This window comes from Macrobrachium rosenbergii, chromosome 7, assembly GCF_040412425.1.
Source record: "Macrobrachium rosenbergii isolate ZJJX-2024 chromosome 7, ASM4041242v1, whole genome shotgun sequence".
Lineage (NCBI taxonomy): Eukaryota > Metazoa > Arthropoda > Malacostraca > Decapoda > Palaemonidae > Macrobrachium > Macrobrachium rosenbergii.
Genome location: NC_089747.1, coordinates 16612501 through 16632500, shown reverse-complemented (window position 1 = coordinate 16632500; position 20000 = coordinate 16612501). Strand labels below are relative to the sequence as shown.

At 37.4% G+C, this 20000-nt stretch overlaps 1 protein-coding gene across 4 annotated transcripts in view; it reads right to left on the bottom strand.

Annotated features, from left to right (window-relative positions):
* Positions 1-20000, bottom strand: part of Mitf (transcription factor Mitf) — a 230507-nt gene that overhangs the window by 176199 nt on the left and 34308 nt on the right. For all 4 annotated transcript variants that reach the window (XM_067106686.1, XM_067106688.1, XM_067106685.1 and 1 more), the window contains exons 3-4: positions 10116-10311; positions 7804-8078 (exon numbers count right to left, since the gene is read on the bottom strand). In XM_067106686.1, coding sequence (XP_066962787.1) covers positions 7804-8078; positions 10116-10311 — 471 coding nt within the window. The remainder of the gene's footprint in view (positions 1-7803; positions 8079-10115; positions 10312-20000) is intronic.

The following is a 20000-nucleotide window of genomic DNA, read 5'->3' as shown; positions in this document are numbered from 1 at the left end:
TATGAAGCACACATGTCAGGACCAAAGAGGACATCCTCTCTCTCTCTCTCTCTCTCTCTCTCTCTCTCTCTCTCTCTCTCTCTCTCATTTTCAGTGAGAAAAATGTTGAATCTAATCTCCATCCTAAGTGTTATCTTTACACACACAGGATGTTTTTATCTCTCTCATCTTACTCCTTCATCTTTTTACTCTCTCGTAAACACTGTGAAAAGCTTTGTCGAGAATCTCTTCCAACAATCGTCTTTTTATGACTTTAAACTTGGCGGACACTAAGCTCATTCAGCATGTTCACGCTTAGCAATATAATTATTTCATGCTTAAAAGGGTTACGATCAGTCTTGGCAACTGTCCCTCCCTGTTTATCACCAAAGCAGTTCAAACTAGACACCCAGTGCTTTCAAGCTTAGCAGTAGATATTCAAACTTAGACATGGACGTGAATATATGACATTAAATGTAACCAAGCTTAGTACATAAGAATTCCAGAGCTTAATACTAGATATTTTCACGTTTAACACTAACCACCTTTGAGTTTGTCAAAAGATATGTCTTATCTTAAAAATAATGATTTACAAGCTGAACACTAGCCCGGGAAATTTTCAAGAGTATTACTTAACAGCGTCCTGTTTAACATCAGCTAATCCGTCGACTTTAACAGTGCACTTCAAAACTACTGTATATATCCTTCTCAAAAAAATTAAACACCAACATTCATCACAGGAAAAACAAATGTGGTTACAAAAATAAAATCAAATTCACCGTTCAACATTTCGATGAAAGAAACAAAGAAACAAACGGACTGACACCCATCACTGACATCAGACGTAGCTCATCACAGACACACGTATCACCGCCGTGACAAAACCTGTCTTTGATTTATACAAACGGCTGCCTGGCACCAACAGATGATAAACCATACGGGGGGAATATGTCTTGAGAGATGTGTCAACAAAAGCTATGTCAGATTTAGAGAAAATATATATATATATATTTATATATATATATATATATATATATATATATATATATATATACATATAGCATATACATATATATATATATATATATATATATATTTATATATATATATATATATATATATATATATATATATATATATATATATATATATATATATATATATACATACAGTATATACATATATATATATATATATATATATATATTATTATATATATATATATATATATATATATATATATATATACTGCTTTCTTCTGTACGTAAAAACTCACTATGACCATGATAACGATAGTCATCATTATTTTTGTAACTATCACTATCACTAGTAGTAGAATTAATAATAAGAGTGGTAGTGATGACAAAAGAGGCGTGCCTCCCGTAAAATACACGAACCTATAAGAGTAAAAAAAAAACCAGATTTCCAATATTCAAGATTATATAACCTAAAATTATTTCCCAACACAGATAACTTTAAGAGCAGATATTATACTTTCAACTGATTGACTGACTGAATAAAGAATAGACTGTGCATGAGTCCACATACCCTATATTCTCCTTTAGCAAACAAGTAAACAAGCCCGACCAAACTAATGAAGCAATTAAGCCATAACACAGATTCACTTCAATCTAGGACATTCACCTCACTGTTTATAAACCAACATATTAATAGCACACTGAATCACTTCCCATATCTACACACATTTATGTCTCATTTCTTAAGAGTTCTTTTATATCTAAATTTATATATATATATATATATATATATATATATATATATATATATATATATATATATATATTCAAAAAATATAACAGAAGTGTCTTATATCATAAATGGCACGATGAGTAAATCACTATCTTATTAAATGGTGACGTAGGTGGGTGAAACAATTAGTGGAGAGAGAGAGAGAGAGAGAGAGAGAGAGAGAGAGAGAGAGAGAGAGAGAGAGAGAGAGAGAGAGAGAGAGAGAGAGTCTAGTCACCTCTGATAAACTATATTATATCACGGCCAGCTTCTAGGCCGCCAGCGTTTATACTTATTAAACTGGTGACGTAAGTGAAACAATTAAAAGAGAGAGAGAGAGAGAGAGAGAGAGAGAGAGAGAGAGAGAGAGAGAGAGAGAGAGAGAGAGAGAGATTTTGTCACACTGATAAATTATATTATTACTATCACGGCCAAGTTCTAGGCCGCCAGCATTTACACTTGAAAATAACTCTTACCATGAAGCACCTTTACTCCTGAACATCATTTCTTACCTCCTGGAATCATCCAATAAATATCCAAATGAACGAGGCAACAGAGAGATCCCTCTGACGCCTATTTCAAATTCCACTTTTCACCAAACGCCCGGGAAAACATTTTCCTCAAACTTTGATCAGATCTTTTTTTTTTTTCCTCAGACTTCTGTCAACCGAAGACAGTCCAAGGATTGATTTTCCGTCGGGTTACACGAACTTGAACTTGACACCGAAAGCCTTTCTCATGACAACACGAAAGACACTGATCCACGAAGCGTGTTACTGAAGGATTAGATTCGTGTCACGAACAATTAAACTGGTGCCACACACAACATCACAGCACATCGAAACGACAATAACATCACTGATGACTACTTCCACAGATGACACTTTTTTTTTTTTAAAGGATGAACGGTTACTGACTAATCACTTTCTTATTTTTTAACGAACACTTAATGCAAGACACTTGACACACGGAAGTGACACACGCAAACGAGCATGACGCACATACACGAAATCACACGACCCAAAAAATAATACAGATATGAACAGACACCATGGAACATTACATATCAGTCGATGCCGTTTTTGTTGCTTGTGTTCCTAGAGACCCGCGACACGACGATGCCGAAGGAGAAGGAGGAGGAGGAGGAGGCGGTGACGAAGGAGACGAAGAAGACGACGACGACGAGGGCGTTTCAGCCACACGAGCATAAGCAGCAGCAGCAGCAGACGAAATCCGCGCGCCGCCCCTGACACAAACGCCCATACGATTCATGGCCCGGGGGACATGTCATGCTCGCCCTCATCTGACAACGGACGCCCTGTGGTGGAGGGACGTCGTGGCATTCGTCCCCATGGAGGAAAAGACAAGGGACGTGGCACGGCTGCAACCGCCCGAAGGCGCGGAAAGGAAAGACACACAGGAGGAGAAGGTTGGCACTAGGAAGCGAAGCAAGGCACTGATGGTGAGAAGCTGGAGGAGGAGGAGGAGGAGGAGGAGGATGAGGAATCTGGAAGTGGGAGGAGGAAGAGGAGGGGGAGGAGGAGTGAGAGAGAGAGCTGGGGGGGGGGTCCAAGCCAGGGACAATGTGTAGGGGGTTCAGGGACCTACCAAATACCACCCCTCCCTATCTGTCCCCCGAAAGTGCCATGGTTTAGTGAAGGAAATGGACCGTCGATGAGAATGAGACCCTCGAACGCAGATACGGCACCGCCAATCGATTCCTTTGAGGAAAATGGCGGCATGATTCACTCTCTGGCTTGAAAGGAAAATGACTCCTTCCTGCCCTGATGATCAGCCTTCAATCTTGGTGGTAAGTCATCAATGACCGTCTGCGCGCGCGCGCCAACGACTGCCATCCAGCGCTACTTCTCCCCCCACAGAAACCCCCGCCGCCTCTTCTTTCAATTGCCTTTGGCCAACTGCGGGAGCCACGCTGACCTCAGTTACTATAAGGTCACCTCTGTCCTCTTCGCTAACAAGCATATTACTAACAATTATTGAAACGAGAGAATAACGTGAACGAGAATAGACGGACGGCAGTAATATAACAGCTTCAGTAAGGAGAGCGTTCCAGCCTGAGACCAACAAAGTGCTCTTAACATGAAGGAGAAGAACTGACAGCCCCTCAGCATCGAGTGTTGCATGCAAAAACCGGACGACATAAGAAGGCCCTCCCCAAGAAGGTCAACCAATTCTCCGGGAAAACTAAAAGGCAGCTTTAAACCGGAGGCGTGGGCTGCTATATCGACACTATGCTGCTGGTGCTGGCGGCCTGCTCTGGTTAAGCACGCATGTCTACTCACGAGACCCCGCAACAAGGCCCTTCCCCCACCCTCCTCTCTCTCTCTCTCTCTCTCTCTCTCTCTCTCTCTCTCTCGTTCTTCTTCTCTTAACTTTTTTAGGGGACCAATACTTAAACGATGCATTATAATCTAAGAAGCTTTGATGTTAAAACATTTAGAATGATTAATATCTCTATCTCTCTCTCTCTCTCTCTCTCTCTCTCTCTCTCCTTCCTCCTTTGCCTGTTTTTTTGGCTCATATATTAAAACAACGCACTATAATTTAAGAAGCTTTGATGTTTAAAACATTCAGAATGATTAATCCCTTTCTGTCTGTCTGTCTGTCTATCTCTCTCTCTCTCTCTCTCTCACACAACACACACAAAACACTCACACACAAACACACACACCTAAACACACGCTCGCGCACGCAAGCTCATCCTTTTACAAACTTAAAACACACAAACTCATTCTATGACCCTCACCAGGATTATTTTACCTTTACATTCCCTTCCTCATTTACCCCATAATTTTCGAACCCTGTAAATAACCCAGCACTATAATCTGCGAAGGATTACTCAGACCTTCGGAAAATCAATGACTACTGAACGTTATCGCGGTTTTATACACGGTAGGAATGTGTCAAGACTTTGGCGGAAGCCAAACATGAAAATCAGAAGTCAATGCAAGGAAGTGAAACAAGGCATCATTTGTAACCTTGACCATCGAAAACCAGCATATTATATATATATATATATATATATATATATATATATATATATATATATATATATATATATATATATATATATATATATAGCTGTGTGTGTATATATATAAATATATATATATATGTATATATATACAAAATATAGTTTGAGCTTATATCTAAATATCGTATACGTATCCTGAAAACAACTGTCCTATTCATAGGCAATGAATCTCTTATTAATAAAATAAAGGGAACAAAAATTACTTTTAATAACTTGCTAGGAAATTCGTCTCAAGTAAGAAGCTAAGTAAAACTACGAATACACAAATAATGAATGAAATACACTACATTCGTCAACAGCAAATAAACAAATCTAAGGCATTTATTTAAAGATCAGAGAAGGTGTATAAAACCGGTCAATAAGAACAAAATTGACACAACTAACCGCAAGGAAAGGCAACTACAGAAAGCGAGCAGCTTAAAAGGGCTAAAAAAATTAGTAAAATATAAATTATTAAAATTATAATAATCTTCGTATTAACGGCATATTACATACATGAAAGATGAAAGTAAAGCAGAATACAGAGTTTTGATAAGACAAATTTAAACACTTAATTAAGGGATATTAAAACCAAGAAAACAGAAACAATTACAAAACTCCCTCGGTATCTGGCTGGTACGAGAACCCGAACTAGGGGGAAATGATCGATGAGATACGACGAGTTGCTAGAGAATAAAGGGAGACCACGAGACAATAGGGAGAGAGAGAGAGAGAGAGAGAGAGAGAGAGAGAGAGAGAGAGAGAGAGAGAGAGAGAGAGAGATACTGTGTATATATATATATATATATATATATGTATTTTTTATTATATATATATATATATATATATATATATATATATATATATATATATATATATATATATATATATATATAGACAAACTAATGAAGGAAAAAAAATACAGCCTTTCGACTTCTTTGTCCTTACTTACCAGTCCCTGAGGACAAGAAGTCGAAAGGCCTTGCAGTACCTATCATTGGTCCCTTTCTTCCGTGGATTTTGTCTTTATTTATATATTCATCACGTTCCATATTTTCATGATTCAGTTATATATATATATATATATATATATATATATATATATATATATATATATATATATATATATATATCACGAGAATAACAACAACGTGATATAATATAAACAGAGGATATGACCACCAGTAAATTTAACCAGCTTGGACGCAAGATATTTCTGCCTTTTTACTCCCAGGCATTTTCAGAAATAACATGCCATAAAACAAAAGATTACGGAGAAGACTCAGCATTACAAAATCAGTGATTCTGGCTAATGACCTTTGCCCCCTCCTTGGTTTGTCCAGTTACTCAAGATAATCCTAAACTACTTCTCCTGAGCTGAAGACCTACTCCAAAAGTAATGACTTTTGTATGCATTAAAACGGTTAACTAACTCCTTTCAATCTTTGTTGTTTATAAAAACGAGTGTTCTAGGTATTTTGTTTCATCGATTGTAACAGAGTGAAGGAGAAACTTCTTGCCTTCACTGTTACAACCTATATATATATATATATATATATATATATATATATATATATATATATATATATATATATATATATATATATATATATATATATATTATTTATTTCTATGAACATAGACACGTTATACATACATACATATATATATATATATATATATATATATATATATATATATATATATATATATATATATATATATATATATATATATATATATATATATATATATATATATATACATATATATCCTTACTGAATGTCAATGCTTGAATAAGAGGATTTAAAAAGGCTCGTTCATATTTTCCGTATTATTTCCTGAATGCAGCTTCATTGTAACGACCTTGGTTATGGCGCATTTTGTAACTTCATCGAACGAAGTGAAGCATATAATGATTTACAGGAAATCCAGGTAATCGAAACTGGATTATGATAGAAAAGAGACAATGTCGAGCAAACAGTTCTTTATGTAAAACCTATTACTTTAAACGGGATCGAAAATGATATATGGATATTTTTAAGCCATCTTACTTCCTGGTATGAGTTTTTTTTTTTTTTTAAGTTTGAAGTGGAAAACTTTAATTCTCTGATACAACTTCTGTTCTTCCATCTAACCTCTCTCCTCCTTATCACTGTTCACCAGCTATATATGGCTGACAAAGAACTTTATTTTTATTACGTCAACAATTTTGTTAAGGTTAAACATCTTGAAAGGCCAATACTGACGTTCGGTTGATTGCGTTACACACTTATACATAACCACACAGCACAAATAAAACAATGATTTCAAATCACCAGTAACTTCGCCCAAAATGCTTTCTGTCATAACAAGATTTTATCATGTTGAAATAAAGCTTTAAACGAATAAAAATTCGACTAGAGGAAAAACTTACGAAAAATGCAATCCACACACGAAACGACAAATACAGAATGCTTGAGCAGATCGAGTAATATATTCATAATGAATAATATATCCATGAATGTGTATCAGATCCACAATAATATTCAGATGAACGCAGGACAGGGTTCGAAAGCTCTTGTAAGGTTTTTTTATAAAATCAATATAATTCACCAGTGAATATTATTTTGGACCTGATATACAGCGTATCCCGTTCTCGATCTAGAGGAGAATGTCCATGAATCTCCGTAACATAAATACATATCATGAACCAAATCCAAAAAACTTAATGAAAAAGAAGCACTTACCTTCAACAGGAATCTATACCCTTAAAATACATTTACAGGGCAAAATTTTCTTAAGCAGAGAAGTAGAGATTTAGCTATTATGAAATGCAAATCTGAAATACGTTTGAAACCTTTATCACAAAAATATTTCAGATAATGTTTCAGAGAGAGAGAGAGAGAGAGAGAGAGAGAGAGAGAGAGAGAGAGAGAGAGAGAGAGAGAAATTATCTGTGTAAAAGTATACGAAAAGACCCCAATAAAAAGACTCTCATAAAAATAACGAACCTAAGAAGAATAAGAGAAAAAAAAAGAAACCGTAACTCTGACACGTACCTCAGAGGCATCGGAGAGGGAGGCCGCTGACGACGAGATCACTGAAGATACGGCCGAAGGAGGAGCCGTGGAGGGAACTGGAGTGGACGTCGAGTTCCACGAGGAGGAGGCCGCGGGGCTCTCGGGAGAGCAAGGTCCTCGCCCTACGATTCGAGGGCCCACTACACCACCCCCTCCTCCTCCTCCTCCGCCACTCACTCCTCCGTTCCTCGCCCCTGCGAGGACGGCGCCCTCGCCTCCGACGCTTGAGCTCGTCAGTGACGGGGAAGCAATACCTGAAGGAGGACAGCACAGAATTCCTTCAGTTCTTATTTACAATTATTTACGAATAATAGTGTAAATTAAATTTTACTCTTTACATTCTATATATTTAATTTTTTATTGTGGGTTTTACTATCTTCTTTATTTTTCCTTTTTATTAGACATCTTAAATTCCGTAATAGATTGTTACATACATCGTTACGAAATCAAATACCTTCGATGTAAATATCTAAAATAATGAAACTTAAAACTTGAATTTCAAAACGACTTATTATCACATTTAAATTTATCAGTCATTTGATAGTTTTCTTACATCATTCATTATTGTTTCTATTCTAACTCTTAATTCACTAATATTTTACATAAAATATTGTAAGTAACTTTACCATCAAGAAACATCACTTTGGAAAAACCTTTTTACTTCTTTCTTCGTAGTTCAGAATTAACTATTAAAGAGTCAGGCACATTTCATCACCTTCAATCCTAATGCAAAGAATAATTAAAGCATTTTGGATAGTTTCAAGAAGCAAAATCTTTAATTCTTTTTGTTATACCTCAAGAACAAGACACACTCGTAGTTTCCAACGCTATATGAAATCTTCATATACTTTTCAGCATTTAAATTTTTCTTACTTACTATGGTCTGGAAAGGAAATGGGTTTAAGCAAATGGAAGTAATTCCTGTTTCCCATTCAAAACTTACTTGAATTGGACTACAGTAACCTCTCCCACAGTGCAGCATCACCTAAGTAACTAAAACAACGAGAGGCCTTCCATGCAATCCTTGATAAACAAACAAATGGAGAACCGAAGAGTGTCCCTGGAGATACCTGCTTTTCCTCCATAAGGCATATACAATCTATTACTGATTGACAGCAAAAAAGACGTTGACACTCGCATTAGGAATATAAAAAAGGTTTTCCCTGTGGTCTTGTTCTCAAATTCTTTTTTTTTTTGGCAGAAAAATTACAGAAAGAAGTTAAAAAGCACAATCTACCAGGAATGGAACATCGTTATGGCACTTACGATTATGTACTGTACGGGCATAGGATGAAATTTTCCCGTCGGCGAAAACCTTTAAAGGTTCAGGCAAATCCAACACCTATTTTCTCGAGTAATAATAAAAATCCTAAACAAATGGGATCGAGGGGTTATCAGGGTTTTCAACAAAATAACAGGAAATCGTCCGCACCTCACAACTGTGCCAATGGGCCAGTATACCACCACAACCACCAATATGGCTGCCTTCCAAATGACCGCAGTCGCCGAGTGTATGTAATGCACCTCCACGTCGTGTCACAGTCAAGAATGACAACTATGCAATGGATCGAGCCGATCGCTCATAAACACTCGCGGCGGATCACGTAGAGACAGACAGATACACGTGTCCCACTTGCGAATCGCCATCAGTCTAAATTATGATGGTGACAAAGTGAACGGGTTTCACGCACCAGATATAATTTGCATTGCAGATTGACCAAGATCTTATGAATGAGCTGGGCTCAAACAGACGCTGTTCTGTATTTATTTCTTATTTATAATTGTGCTGTTTAAAAAACTTATCTCTCGTGTGGAGGCCTAATCACAGAGTCAGTTGCTTTTTGGGCTTTTTACCTACGAACATGAATATTCAAATATTACCTTAATAAGAATAAATCAACAAACAAACACCCATGTATCCATGCGGACACTGTACATACATACATACGTGTGTATGTATGTGTATATATATATATATATATATATATATATATATATATATATTAGTATATATATATATATACATATATATATACACAAACGCACACATACACATATATACACACATTGTATACACACATATATATTCGCATACATACATATTGTATACACATAAACACACACACGGTAAACTTAACCTTTACGTACAGTATTTATGTACACACTAACAAAAATAACTGTGCGCAAAAGTTACGACAAACTAATGAAGCAGTGGCTTAACAGAAACAATAAATATAAAAATTATACACCCAGTCCATTGACATGCATTTACGCATCGCTCTGAACCTCACCTGACTTCAGCGTCTTGGAACTGGCTCCAGGGTCGGAGTGCGGCCAAGCAGGGGCTGCTGTTACGGCCTTCGATGTAGAGGGCCCCGACGGAGGAGTACTCTGGGGCGTCCCTCCCGACGTTATGAACTGTCGCACCTGCCGCCTCTGGGACTGGATCACGTGGTAATACGTCGGGTTCTCCAGGCGGGTCTGCACCTGCAGAAGGAATGGACAAGTGATATTTCCAGGTATGTGGGAATTGGTACTGCGAGCTAGGGTGACAAATTAAATACAATAATATATTACGATTTCTCACATAATTATGATTATGACAAACAAATCCCTCCCCCCCTTTTCTCTCTCTCTCTCTCTCTCTCTCTCTCTCTCTCTCTCTCTCTCTCTCTCTCTCTCTCTCTCTCTCTCTGCTGAAAACAATATTCAGTGAATAATCTTTAGAAATACAAAGTCATAACAGTAAAGACTAAATAACCTCACGATAATTAATTTTTTCTGTAGTTTATACTCCTACTGCAACACCACGTAGGGCCACTCACCAATCAATCTCATTAGGCAAATGGAACAAAAACTGACATTTAGTCTAACTGATGGATATGAAAGACCACAACGTATTCAATAAATACTCCCGGTACCTCCTGCTGTTTCATAAAGGGACTGACACCATGTGCTAATTACTGCACTTGATGAAACTTTGGGTGAAAGAAGCCCTTCATTCGTGGGAGGAAGAAGAAGAAGAAGAAGAAGAAGAAGAAGAAGAAGAGGTGAGAGAGAGAGAGAGAGAGAGAGAGAGAGAGAGAGAGAGAGAGAGAGAGAGAGAGAAATCCCATATCTGTAAATCACATATACACACAAATGTTTATACATTTTTTAGAAGTGGGCCTTTTTCACATAAGAAGGGATATCCCACAAGCAGTTAACCAGATCTGGTTTTAGGGATGTCTTTTGGGGGTGTAGCTGCTAGCCCCGTCCCCTTCTTTGATTCCCAACCAACTCTGGTACCCATTCCCAGCTGTGCCAACTAGTGGGGACCGGGTTGAATCGAGCTACCAATCTTGAGAATGCGAGCATAATCCTCAAGGGTTTATCACTGAATCAGCAGTTAAAGTATGAAAGGGATTTGGCCGACTCATTTTGTTTCTTGGAGTCACCCCATTTTCATGGAAATGACTCTTGGTTCAAATATATATTTGTTAGTACTTCTCATCCCACATATGCTGTAAACATAAAGGGTAGCACCTTCTGGAGCCATCCCATTCAAGAGGAAATGCGTAGAGAGAGAGAGAGAGAGAGAGAGAGAGAGAGAGAGAGAGAGAGAGAGAGAGAGAGAGAGAGAGAGAGAGAGAGAGAATCCTCCATAGCACTCCTTGCAATAAGATCTACAGGACAGATTAAATCTACAGAGAGGACATGTAAAACCAACAGAAAGCGCAGACATCCCTCTCCCAACCGTCACACTATGGCCCCCTGCTCTCCCCCCACCTCTCTCTCTCTCTCATCAAATCCCCCCCCCAACCCTTCCCTCCCACGTCTCTCTTTCTCTCTATGTCTAAGAAGGGCTTCTTGTGGCGTGTGTCTTCCAGTAGTAATAAATAGGCCCACGCCCCTTAGGCATCTTCAAGGCTTCCTTAGATTGAGTTACAACTCTCTACAGAACCGTACACACGAAAGGCTAGAGCAGATACACTATATGTCGAGTTAGTAGTAGAGAAGGAGGAAGTAGTAGCAATAGCAGAAGCAGTAAAATAATTCAGTATAGTTCAGATGAAAACGGAATGACAACCCAGAGGTAGAAGTCACCCGAACTCGTCGTCTGTCATCTTTTAGCAGCTTGTCGCCAAATTTTGCATCTTGCACCCTATGCTGAAGGCAAAATTGAAGTCGCACATGCTTGATTAAGGTAATGTTACCTACGTGCATGCCTCTTAAGGTGATGCTACCTGCGCGCATGCTTGTTAAGGTGACGTTACCTGCGCGCATGCCTCCTCAGGTGATGTTACCTGCGCGCATGCCTCCTCAGGTGATGTTACCTGCGCGCATGCTTCGCATGCTTGTTAAGGTGATGTTACCTGCGCAGAGGCTTGTTAAGGTGAAGTTACCTGTGCGCATGACTGTTAACTCTGCGCATACGCCTGTTAAGGTGATGTTACCTGTGTGCATGTTTATTAAGGTGATGTCACCTGCGCAGATGCTTGTTAAGGTGACGTTGCCTAAACATCTCAATTACTGCAACCGATATTGGCTACTCATGAGTTAGATGCTAAAGGTGCCTGAAAAATTAATCACCTGACGTAGCCTTTAAAGCCAGTTGTAAATGAGCCGCTTCCCCCTTCCCCCAACCCACGACCCTTCTCTTTCCTCCAACAAACAAACGTCTCTTAGATACCACTTACAGTGACAAGCAGTCTTCACAAATAACCACACGTAAGGAAACCGCAAATGTCACATAAACAAAAGAGACCATTCCGGCATTTGCATTAACTCTACCATGCAAGACGACTATTCATCCCATCTGCTGAGAATCACAAACAAAATGAGCGATGTTTTCCATATACTGTGCAACCGCTTCCGCATTCAATATGGAATGAGACTGGGTATAGTATTTTCCCATTCAAAATATTCAGTTGTAGCTCAATTCAGGAAGTGCCTGATGCAGATCACGTACAAGTATAAAGGTATGTGTATACGGTTGCACGTGATTACTTGTCGGGTATGTTAATAGCACTATGCTTTTTATAATACGCCCGCAAGCAAGACCTTATACATGTAAGTGTTTGAAAACTAATCAAGAGTGACGTGATGTTTTAAATATGTCGAAGGATCCACAGAAATATATTACTGAAGAATTAAAAAAACTTACAGCTTTCGTATACCGTCTGTGGACTCGGTCACTAAAAAAAAAAAAGTAAAAAATGCGCCGAAGTTTCTTCGGCGCAATCGAGTTTTCTGTACATCGTATAATCGAGGCCAACGAAAAAATATATATCTTTCGGTGGTCTCGGTACAATGCTGTATGAGCCGCGGCCCATGAAACTTTAACCACGGCCTGGTGGTGGCCTGTCCTATATCGTTGCCAGATGCACGATTATGGATAAATTTAGCCTTAACTGAAATAAAAACTACTGAGGTAAGAGGGCTGCAATTTGGTACATCTGATGATTGGAGGGTGGATGATCAACATACCAATTTGCAGCCATCTAGCCTCAGTAGTTTTCAAGATCTGAGGGTGGGCAGAAAAAGTGCGGACAAAAAAAGGGCGGACAGAAAAAAGCGCCGACGGACAGACAAAGCCGGCACAATAGTTTTCTTTTACAGGAAACTAAAAAGTTATAAGTTTTTGTAATTCTTCACAAACATATTTAAACTTCGTACACAAGTATATCACTGCCGATCCTTTGACAAATATAAGTGTATTTACAGTTGAATGATTCTGGATTTATTTGTTTAAATAGTCACCAATCTCTACGACAAGTGACTCGTCCCAAGGCTATTTTCATCATGTCCTGAAACTGAAACTGAAGGCGTAAAAATTAGACGATGCCAATCCAATGAGACACAAGCACATCTGGGGAACTGAAGCCAACTCAGCACACACTCATGAACACACACACACGCACACACACACACACACACATACACGCACATTAGGTCTGCCTCCAATCAGATTTCTTTGTTAATTTTTAACTTCATTCTTAGTTTGTAATCTTTGCTTATACATCTGCACTGACAGTCTACAAGCTCTCTCGGTGTTTGTGCGTGTCTGTGTGAGTATATATATGTGTATGTGTATGTGTATGTATATGTATATATATATATATATATATATATATATATATATATATATATATATAAATATGTGTGTGTGTGTGTGTGTGTGTGTGTGTATGTACTGTATATATAATTATATACATATATATATATATATGTATGCATATGCACGCATGCATATACATAACCATATATGTGTATGCATACACACACATATATATACATAAACAGTATATAGCCTACTTTTTTCCCAAATATAATATCAACCCTTTGTAAAAGTTAGTAACACATTCCCTAACGAGGCCGGAGCGCACCTGCCAAGCAGCTGCCTGAATTATAAAGTAATTAACCAGCTTTGCCTGGCCTCTTATTGTTTATAACATTCCTGCTGTCGCTGAAACATTCTTCATTTTGAATAACTGTCGTCGTGAAAAATTATATGCTCGAACTGCAACCGCAGTGGATAAAGGTTTTTAGTTAACAAACTCGTCCCCAGAGGATTGCCGAAGTCTAAAGTCATCCCCTACACAGGGAAAATGTTATGCAAGAATCAAATAAATAAATAACTATATATATTGACACATACATATATATATATAGATGAATAATATATATATTTATATATGCAGGGATGTTTGTTTTCTGGATATGTGGTTACAGTATAAATGTGGCGTGTGCTTTTTTTTATCTCCGAGTTTTTAGAAAAATTCTCGAATTTTAAATCAATAAACTAATTTTTATTGGGTCACCCTATAAACAACTATCGTCACCGCTTATTTTACAGGAATAATAAATAAAGGCATAAATTTAAAATATGTGGTGAAACATGTCAATGAATGGCAATGTCCCATGCAATAAAAGGGTTATAGGAATAAAGTCGAAACAAATATTTAAAAAAAATACCAGATTCATGGTATGCACGTAATTTGAAGAAAGTTCGAAACGAATTATCAGGATCATCCAGTTACCCATTTCAGACAATATAAACAAGTAAAAAATGCGACGAAGTTTCTTCGGCGCAATCAAGTTTTCTGTACAGCGTATAATGCTGTATGAAGGTCTCAGCCGCGGCCCATGAAACTTTCAGCCGCGGCCCGATGGCGGCCTTTGTCGTTGGTACCTATAGCGGTGCCAGACGCCCAATCATGGCTAACTTTAACCTTAAATAAAATAAAAACTACTGAGGTTAGAAGGCTGCAACTTGCTATGTTTGATGATTGGAAGGTGGATGATCATCATACCAATTTGCAGCCCACTAGCCTTCGTAGTTATGAAGATCTGAGGACGGACAGAAAAGTGCGGACGGACAGACATATAGGCATCTCAACAGTTTTCTTTTATAGAAAACTGAAAAGCTCAGTGAAAGGTGCTGACTTTATTTAGGATCTTTAATAAAGATCAACAAAAGAGTCAGTAACCGATTTAATCAAAGATTTCAAATTTAACCACAAAATACTGATGAACATCATATATCAATTAATATATTTTACCCCCATGACATGTCCCAGTGCCGCAGGAAGTAAATAATTGAGTGATTATTATTATTATTATTATTATTATTATTATTATTATTATTATTATTATTATTATTATTATTATTATTAATTAATTAATTAATTAATTAATTAATTAATTAGTTTAATTAATTAATTAACGGCAGGGAAACGACGAAAATATCGAATGACTTACGTAGGGAAAGACGAAGAATAAGTTCAGCAACCTGATGAAAATATTGCAGGGGGGGGGGGGAAGAGGGGAAACGGAGAGCACTGACTGGATGGGGTTACTAGTAATGGGGGGGGAGGAAAGAGAGGGGGTAGCTAGCTAGCAAAGAAAGGGAAGGAGGGGCGTCTTAGATTACAACGAGGGTGACGTAGTTACATGATGGATGATCAGCTGAAGGATGAGCCCCGGGGGGGGAGGGTGGATGAATTCAGGGTTGTGAGAGAGAGAGAGAGAGAGAGAGAGAGAGAGAGAGAGAGAGAGAGAGAGAGAGAGAGCTGGAAGGAGAAGGGGTAACTGATATGAAAGGGGAGGCTAAGCCTCTTCAATAGACCTTTATCGAGGTCCCCGAAAGTCGGGATGCGGCCTCGTGGGCGGAGTCGATGGTCAGGACTCGAATCCTTATTAAGAACCTTTAAAAGGGTTTCTTGGTATAGGTGGATGAATCAAGGGTTGCCTCGGAGTGAATATCAGAGCTCTGTAGAACAGGTCTTCAACTAGAATTTGTAAGTAGAGAATAGATATGACTTTGTACGAAAGGTGTCACAACTACGTTCTTGTTTCTTCTGCATCAGGACTGGAAAAAGGGAATTATCAAAAATTAATAATTATGACTTACAGTTCTGACTTCCTCCTTAATGCTTCAAAACGATCACAAAAAGATCCAAGGGTTCTTTCCCGTGCATACGAATTGACTCATCCCGTTGCAACATAAAAAAAAGATATCTCCTGCCAATGAACTGATCATTTCCTTCAGTAACAAATAACGCCTACTAGGCTGCTACTCGACCTCCCGCTATACCTGCCCAAATAAACAGCTATACATTCACTGTGCAGGTGGTGGTCCGTAACCTACCTCAACTGAAAGCTTCCCCGAACTTACGCGACAAACACACTTCTAAGCTTGCCAGTGAAACAAAGGCAGACAACCTCTCTTCATGCAATACTGCACGAGAGTACCTTCCACCAAATACACCATCCAGTTTTGACTCAAGTCTTTTAGGCTAAAGAATTGAGAAGAGCAATGGTAATCGGTTCTAGGTCGCATGAGTGGGTACGGGTATGCACTTACTCAAGTAACTCGATTTCATGTGTCTTTTGACCTTCTCATTACAGATTGACCAACTAGCCGCGCCCCCCACCCCCCGCCTCTATCTCTCTCTCTCTCTCTCTCTCTCTCTCTCTCTCTCTCTCTCTCTCTCTCTCTCTATAACAAACATTCGCAGTTTAATTACCAATTACATTAATTAAAACCACTTATATAATTCCCTTCAAGATCCAATAAAAAGGTTCCTGACGACAACTCACATCTACGCTTCAGTATCATCATCATAATAATAATGATGATTTCAAAAACATGTATAAGTGTTTGGCAGTAGAGATGGAAGAATTCTTTTACCACACTTATGAACTATGAAAAGCTCTGTATCTAAAATACGGGCTTTCAGCAACTCTGAACCTGAATTTTCTACACTTGGCAGCAAACTCAAGCACATTTTCATGCAATGTCCGATGAGACTGGCAGTCTAATATCTTTATGTTGCGAAGGCCTGATAAAAAACAAGAAGGATGTAGTAAGTGTGGCTTCGTTCGGAAGGAAAAGCCGGGCCAACTCCTCTGAGACTCACAAGATTCAGGAAAAGGGGGACATTCAAAAAGAGAACACAGAAATCTAATTAGAGTTGTATTTTTACTTGAAACGGAAATATTGCTGCTAATCTCACATGCATGGAGTGTTAGGCTGTTTTTCTAGTTTCTCCTGTGGTTATTTAAATAATATTACATTATAAACATAATACGCACACTTGTCGTGCTGTAAGAATAAATTAAAGTCCCGTTGTATTTTGTAAATATCTCCAAATTACAACGGTACTTTAATTTAGCATTACATTTTACATTAATTGTATCCTATTTCAACTGTTCATAGTAGATCTATTATGGTTATTCTTTTAGTAATCTTTTAAATAAAGTTTTTGTTAGCATTTCGAAGACGAAGGTTCATAAATGGTATGGAGGGGTTGGATCACCCTCTCCCGCAGATAATTAAAGAGACGCCAGAGGGCCAAGATGCCATGTTGTAGATACATTTAGAAAGTTCAAACACGAAACCAGTTTTTGTATACTACCAACTCAGAGTATCAAGTTGTGAATTAAGAGTTCCTTTTCGAGTAACTTAACCACAAATGATAAATGCAAATAACAAATACAAATCTGACTTACTGATTTCTTATTTCTATGAAATATGATTCTAGACAAGAATAACATTAAGAGAGTAAATATAACAGAGAAGTTTGAGTTAATACAGCAAGGGGATATCAGATGTGATGAGAGTATGTTCACATACTCAAACTTTATATACATATACCGTATATATATGTGCGTGTACTGTATGTATGTATGTATGTATGTATGTATGTATATATATATATATATATATATATATATATATATATATATATATATATATATATGGTGATGTATGATACATAAATCAAGTGTTAATGTGATAATAATATATATATATATATATATATATATATATATAGATAGATAGATAGATAGATATAGATATCATACACATACTTTACATATACACGGTATATATAAATAAATATATATACATGTATATAATATACAAATTCAAGCACCTTGAAAGAATATTCAATCTATTTTGCAATCATTCCTTTTATTTCCTCAACCACAGGTTTCCCGACCTACACCAACCAGCTTAAAGATGGGTCTGAGGAATCCCATGACCTACCCCAACTGGCATCTACTGGGCGAAAAACAACACGATAAAATGCCAGCAGTCTCCAAGGACATGCGGTTGTTCAGGTGGGTATTTTGTTTTCGATTCAAGTATTTTAGAGGACTTTCCGTATAGGTGTTTAACAAGTTTCTTTCAGGTAGTTAAAAATCTAGGTATTTTACAACGGTACACACACATAGATACTAAGCATAAGGTATCCTGTTCATTTTCCCCCGGCAATACACAATGTGGAAACATAATTGTTAATAAGGTAAATCAAACTTGGAACTTCTTTCTACAATCTTATTGGCAAATTATCTACAATAATCTGGGTGCGCGTCTCTCTCTCTCTCTCTCTCTCTCTCTCTCTCTCTCTCTCTCTCTCTCTCTCTCTCTCTCTCTCTCTCTCACGCACATTCAACAAACGGATTACCCCTTAACACAAGTAACGCAAACAATCCACTCCAACATTCCATGTGATATTTTACCATGATAAAAAAAAGAATTTGTATTTGCATATTGCAAGGTCAGGACCTGACACGGTTACCTGACTATGGTTACCTGAAAGCAATTTATATATGGAATACTAAGCTACATGGAAAGTACTAACGATCAATTTAATGTGACGGAGTGATTGCAATGTATTCGTTGTGGTTCCGTGACGCATGATCTTGAATGAAAATGTGATACCAATAAGCGTTACTGCTCACAGCATGCGTGCAACCAGGATCGGATAATTGTTACTGTCCCTCTTGCAAGTCATCAACCATCACATATTACAATGCAAACGAATATCATAGTTTCTGCTTGTTACCATCACATATTACAACGCAAACGAATATATATCATAGTTTCTGCTTGTTAAGTCTGTCAAACGCACAAAAAACAAGCAATCAGAAAATAAAAACCCTAAATTAATAAAACACAAAAAATCTACAGAAAACTTAAATTATTTTTCCTTTTCAACAAATATCTTCTTCTTTTAATCTGCTTTTTTCCAATTTTTATGGGGTAAGCACAATGCCTTCTTTTGAAGGCCTTTGATCTATACATAAAAATATGCCTCGATCTCAAGAGCTTGTTTCGTACATTCTTCTACATCAGATCTGTAGAGAACTAAAAAACTTAAATATGTATATATAAAAAATTGAAGGGTGCCCAGGTGAAAAAAATAATTTTCTGCGTCGGTAAACGTGACGTTTCACTTGGCACCATTATTCTACGATATAGTTATGTGCTGATGCCACGCCACATCTACTTAGCCATCAATTGAAACTGATGGGATCATAAAAGACACGTAGAAGTTTTAATGCTGCTTACAGAAAAAAACCTATTCAGGGGTTTCATAAATAAGCACAAGGTTACGAATAATCAACGGATCGTCGTAAGGTATATTATGTTTAGTAACAGAAAAGCGCTCTAAAGGGCACAAAAAAATGTTTATGCTATCATGGCAATATACTGTATACAGTGCATTATTTTAGTAACAGAAAAGCGCTCTAAAGGGCACAAAAAATGTTTATGCTATCATGGCAATATACTGTAAATAGCACAATGGCCTTCAGTGTGTATCACTGACATTATTATTATTATTATTATTATTATTATTATTATTATTATTATTATTATTATTATTATTATTATTATTCCT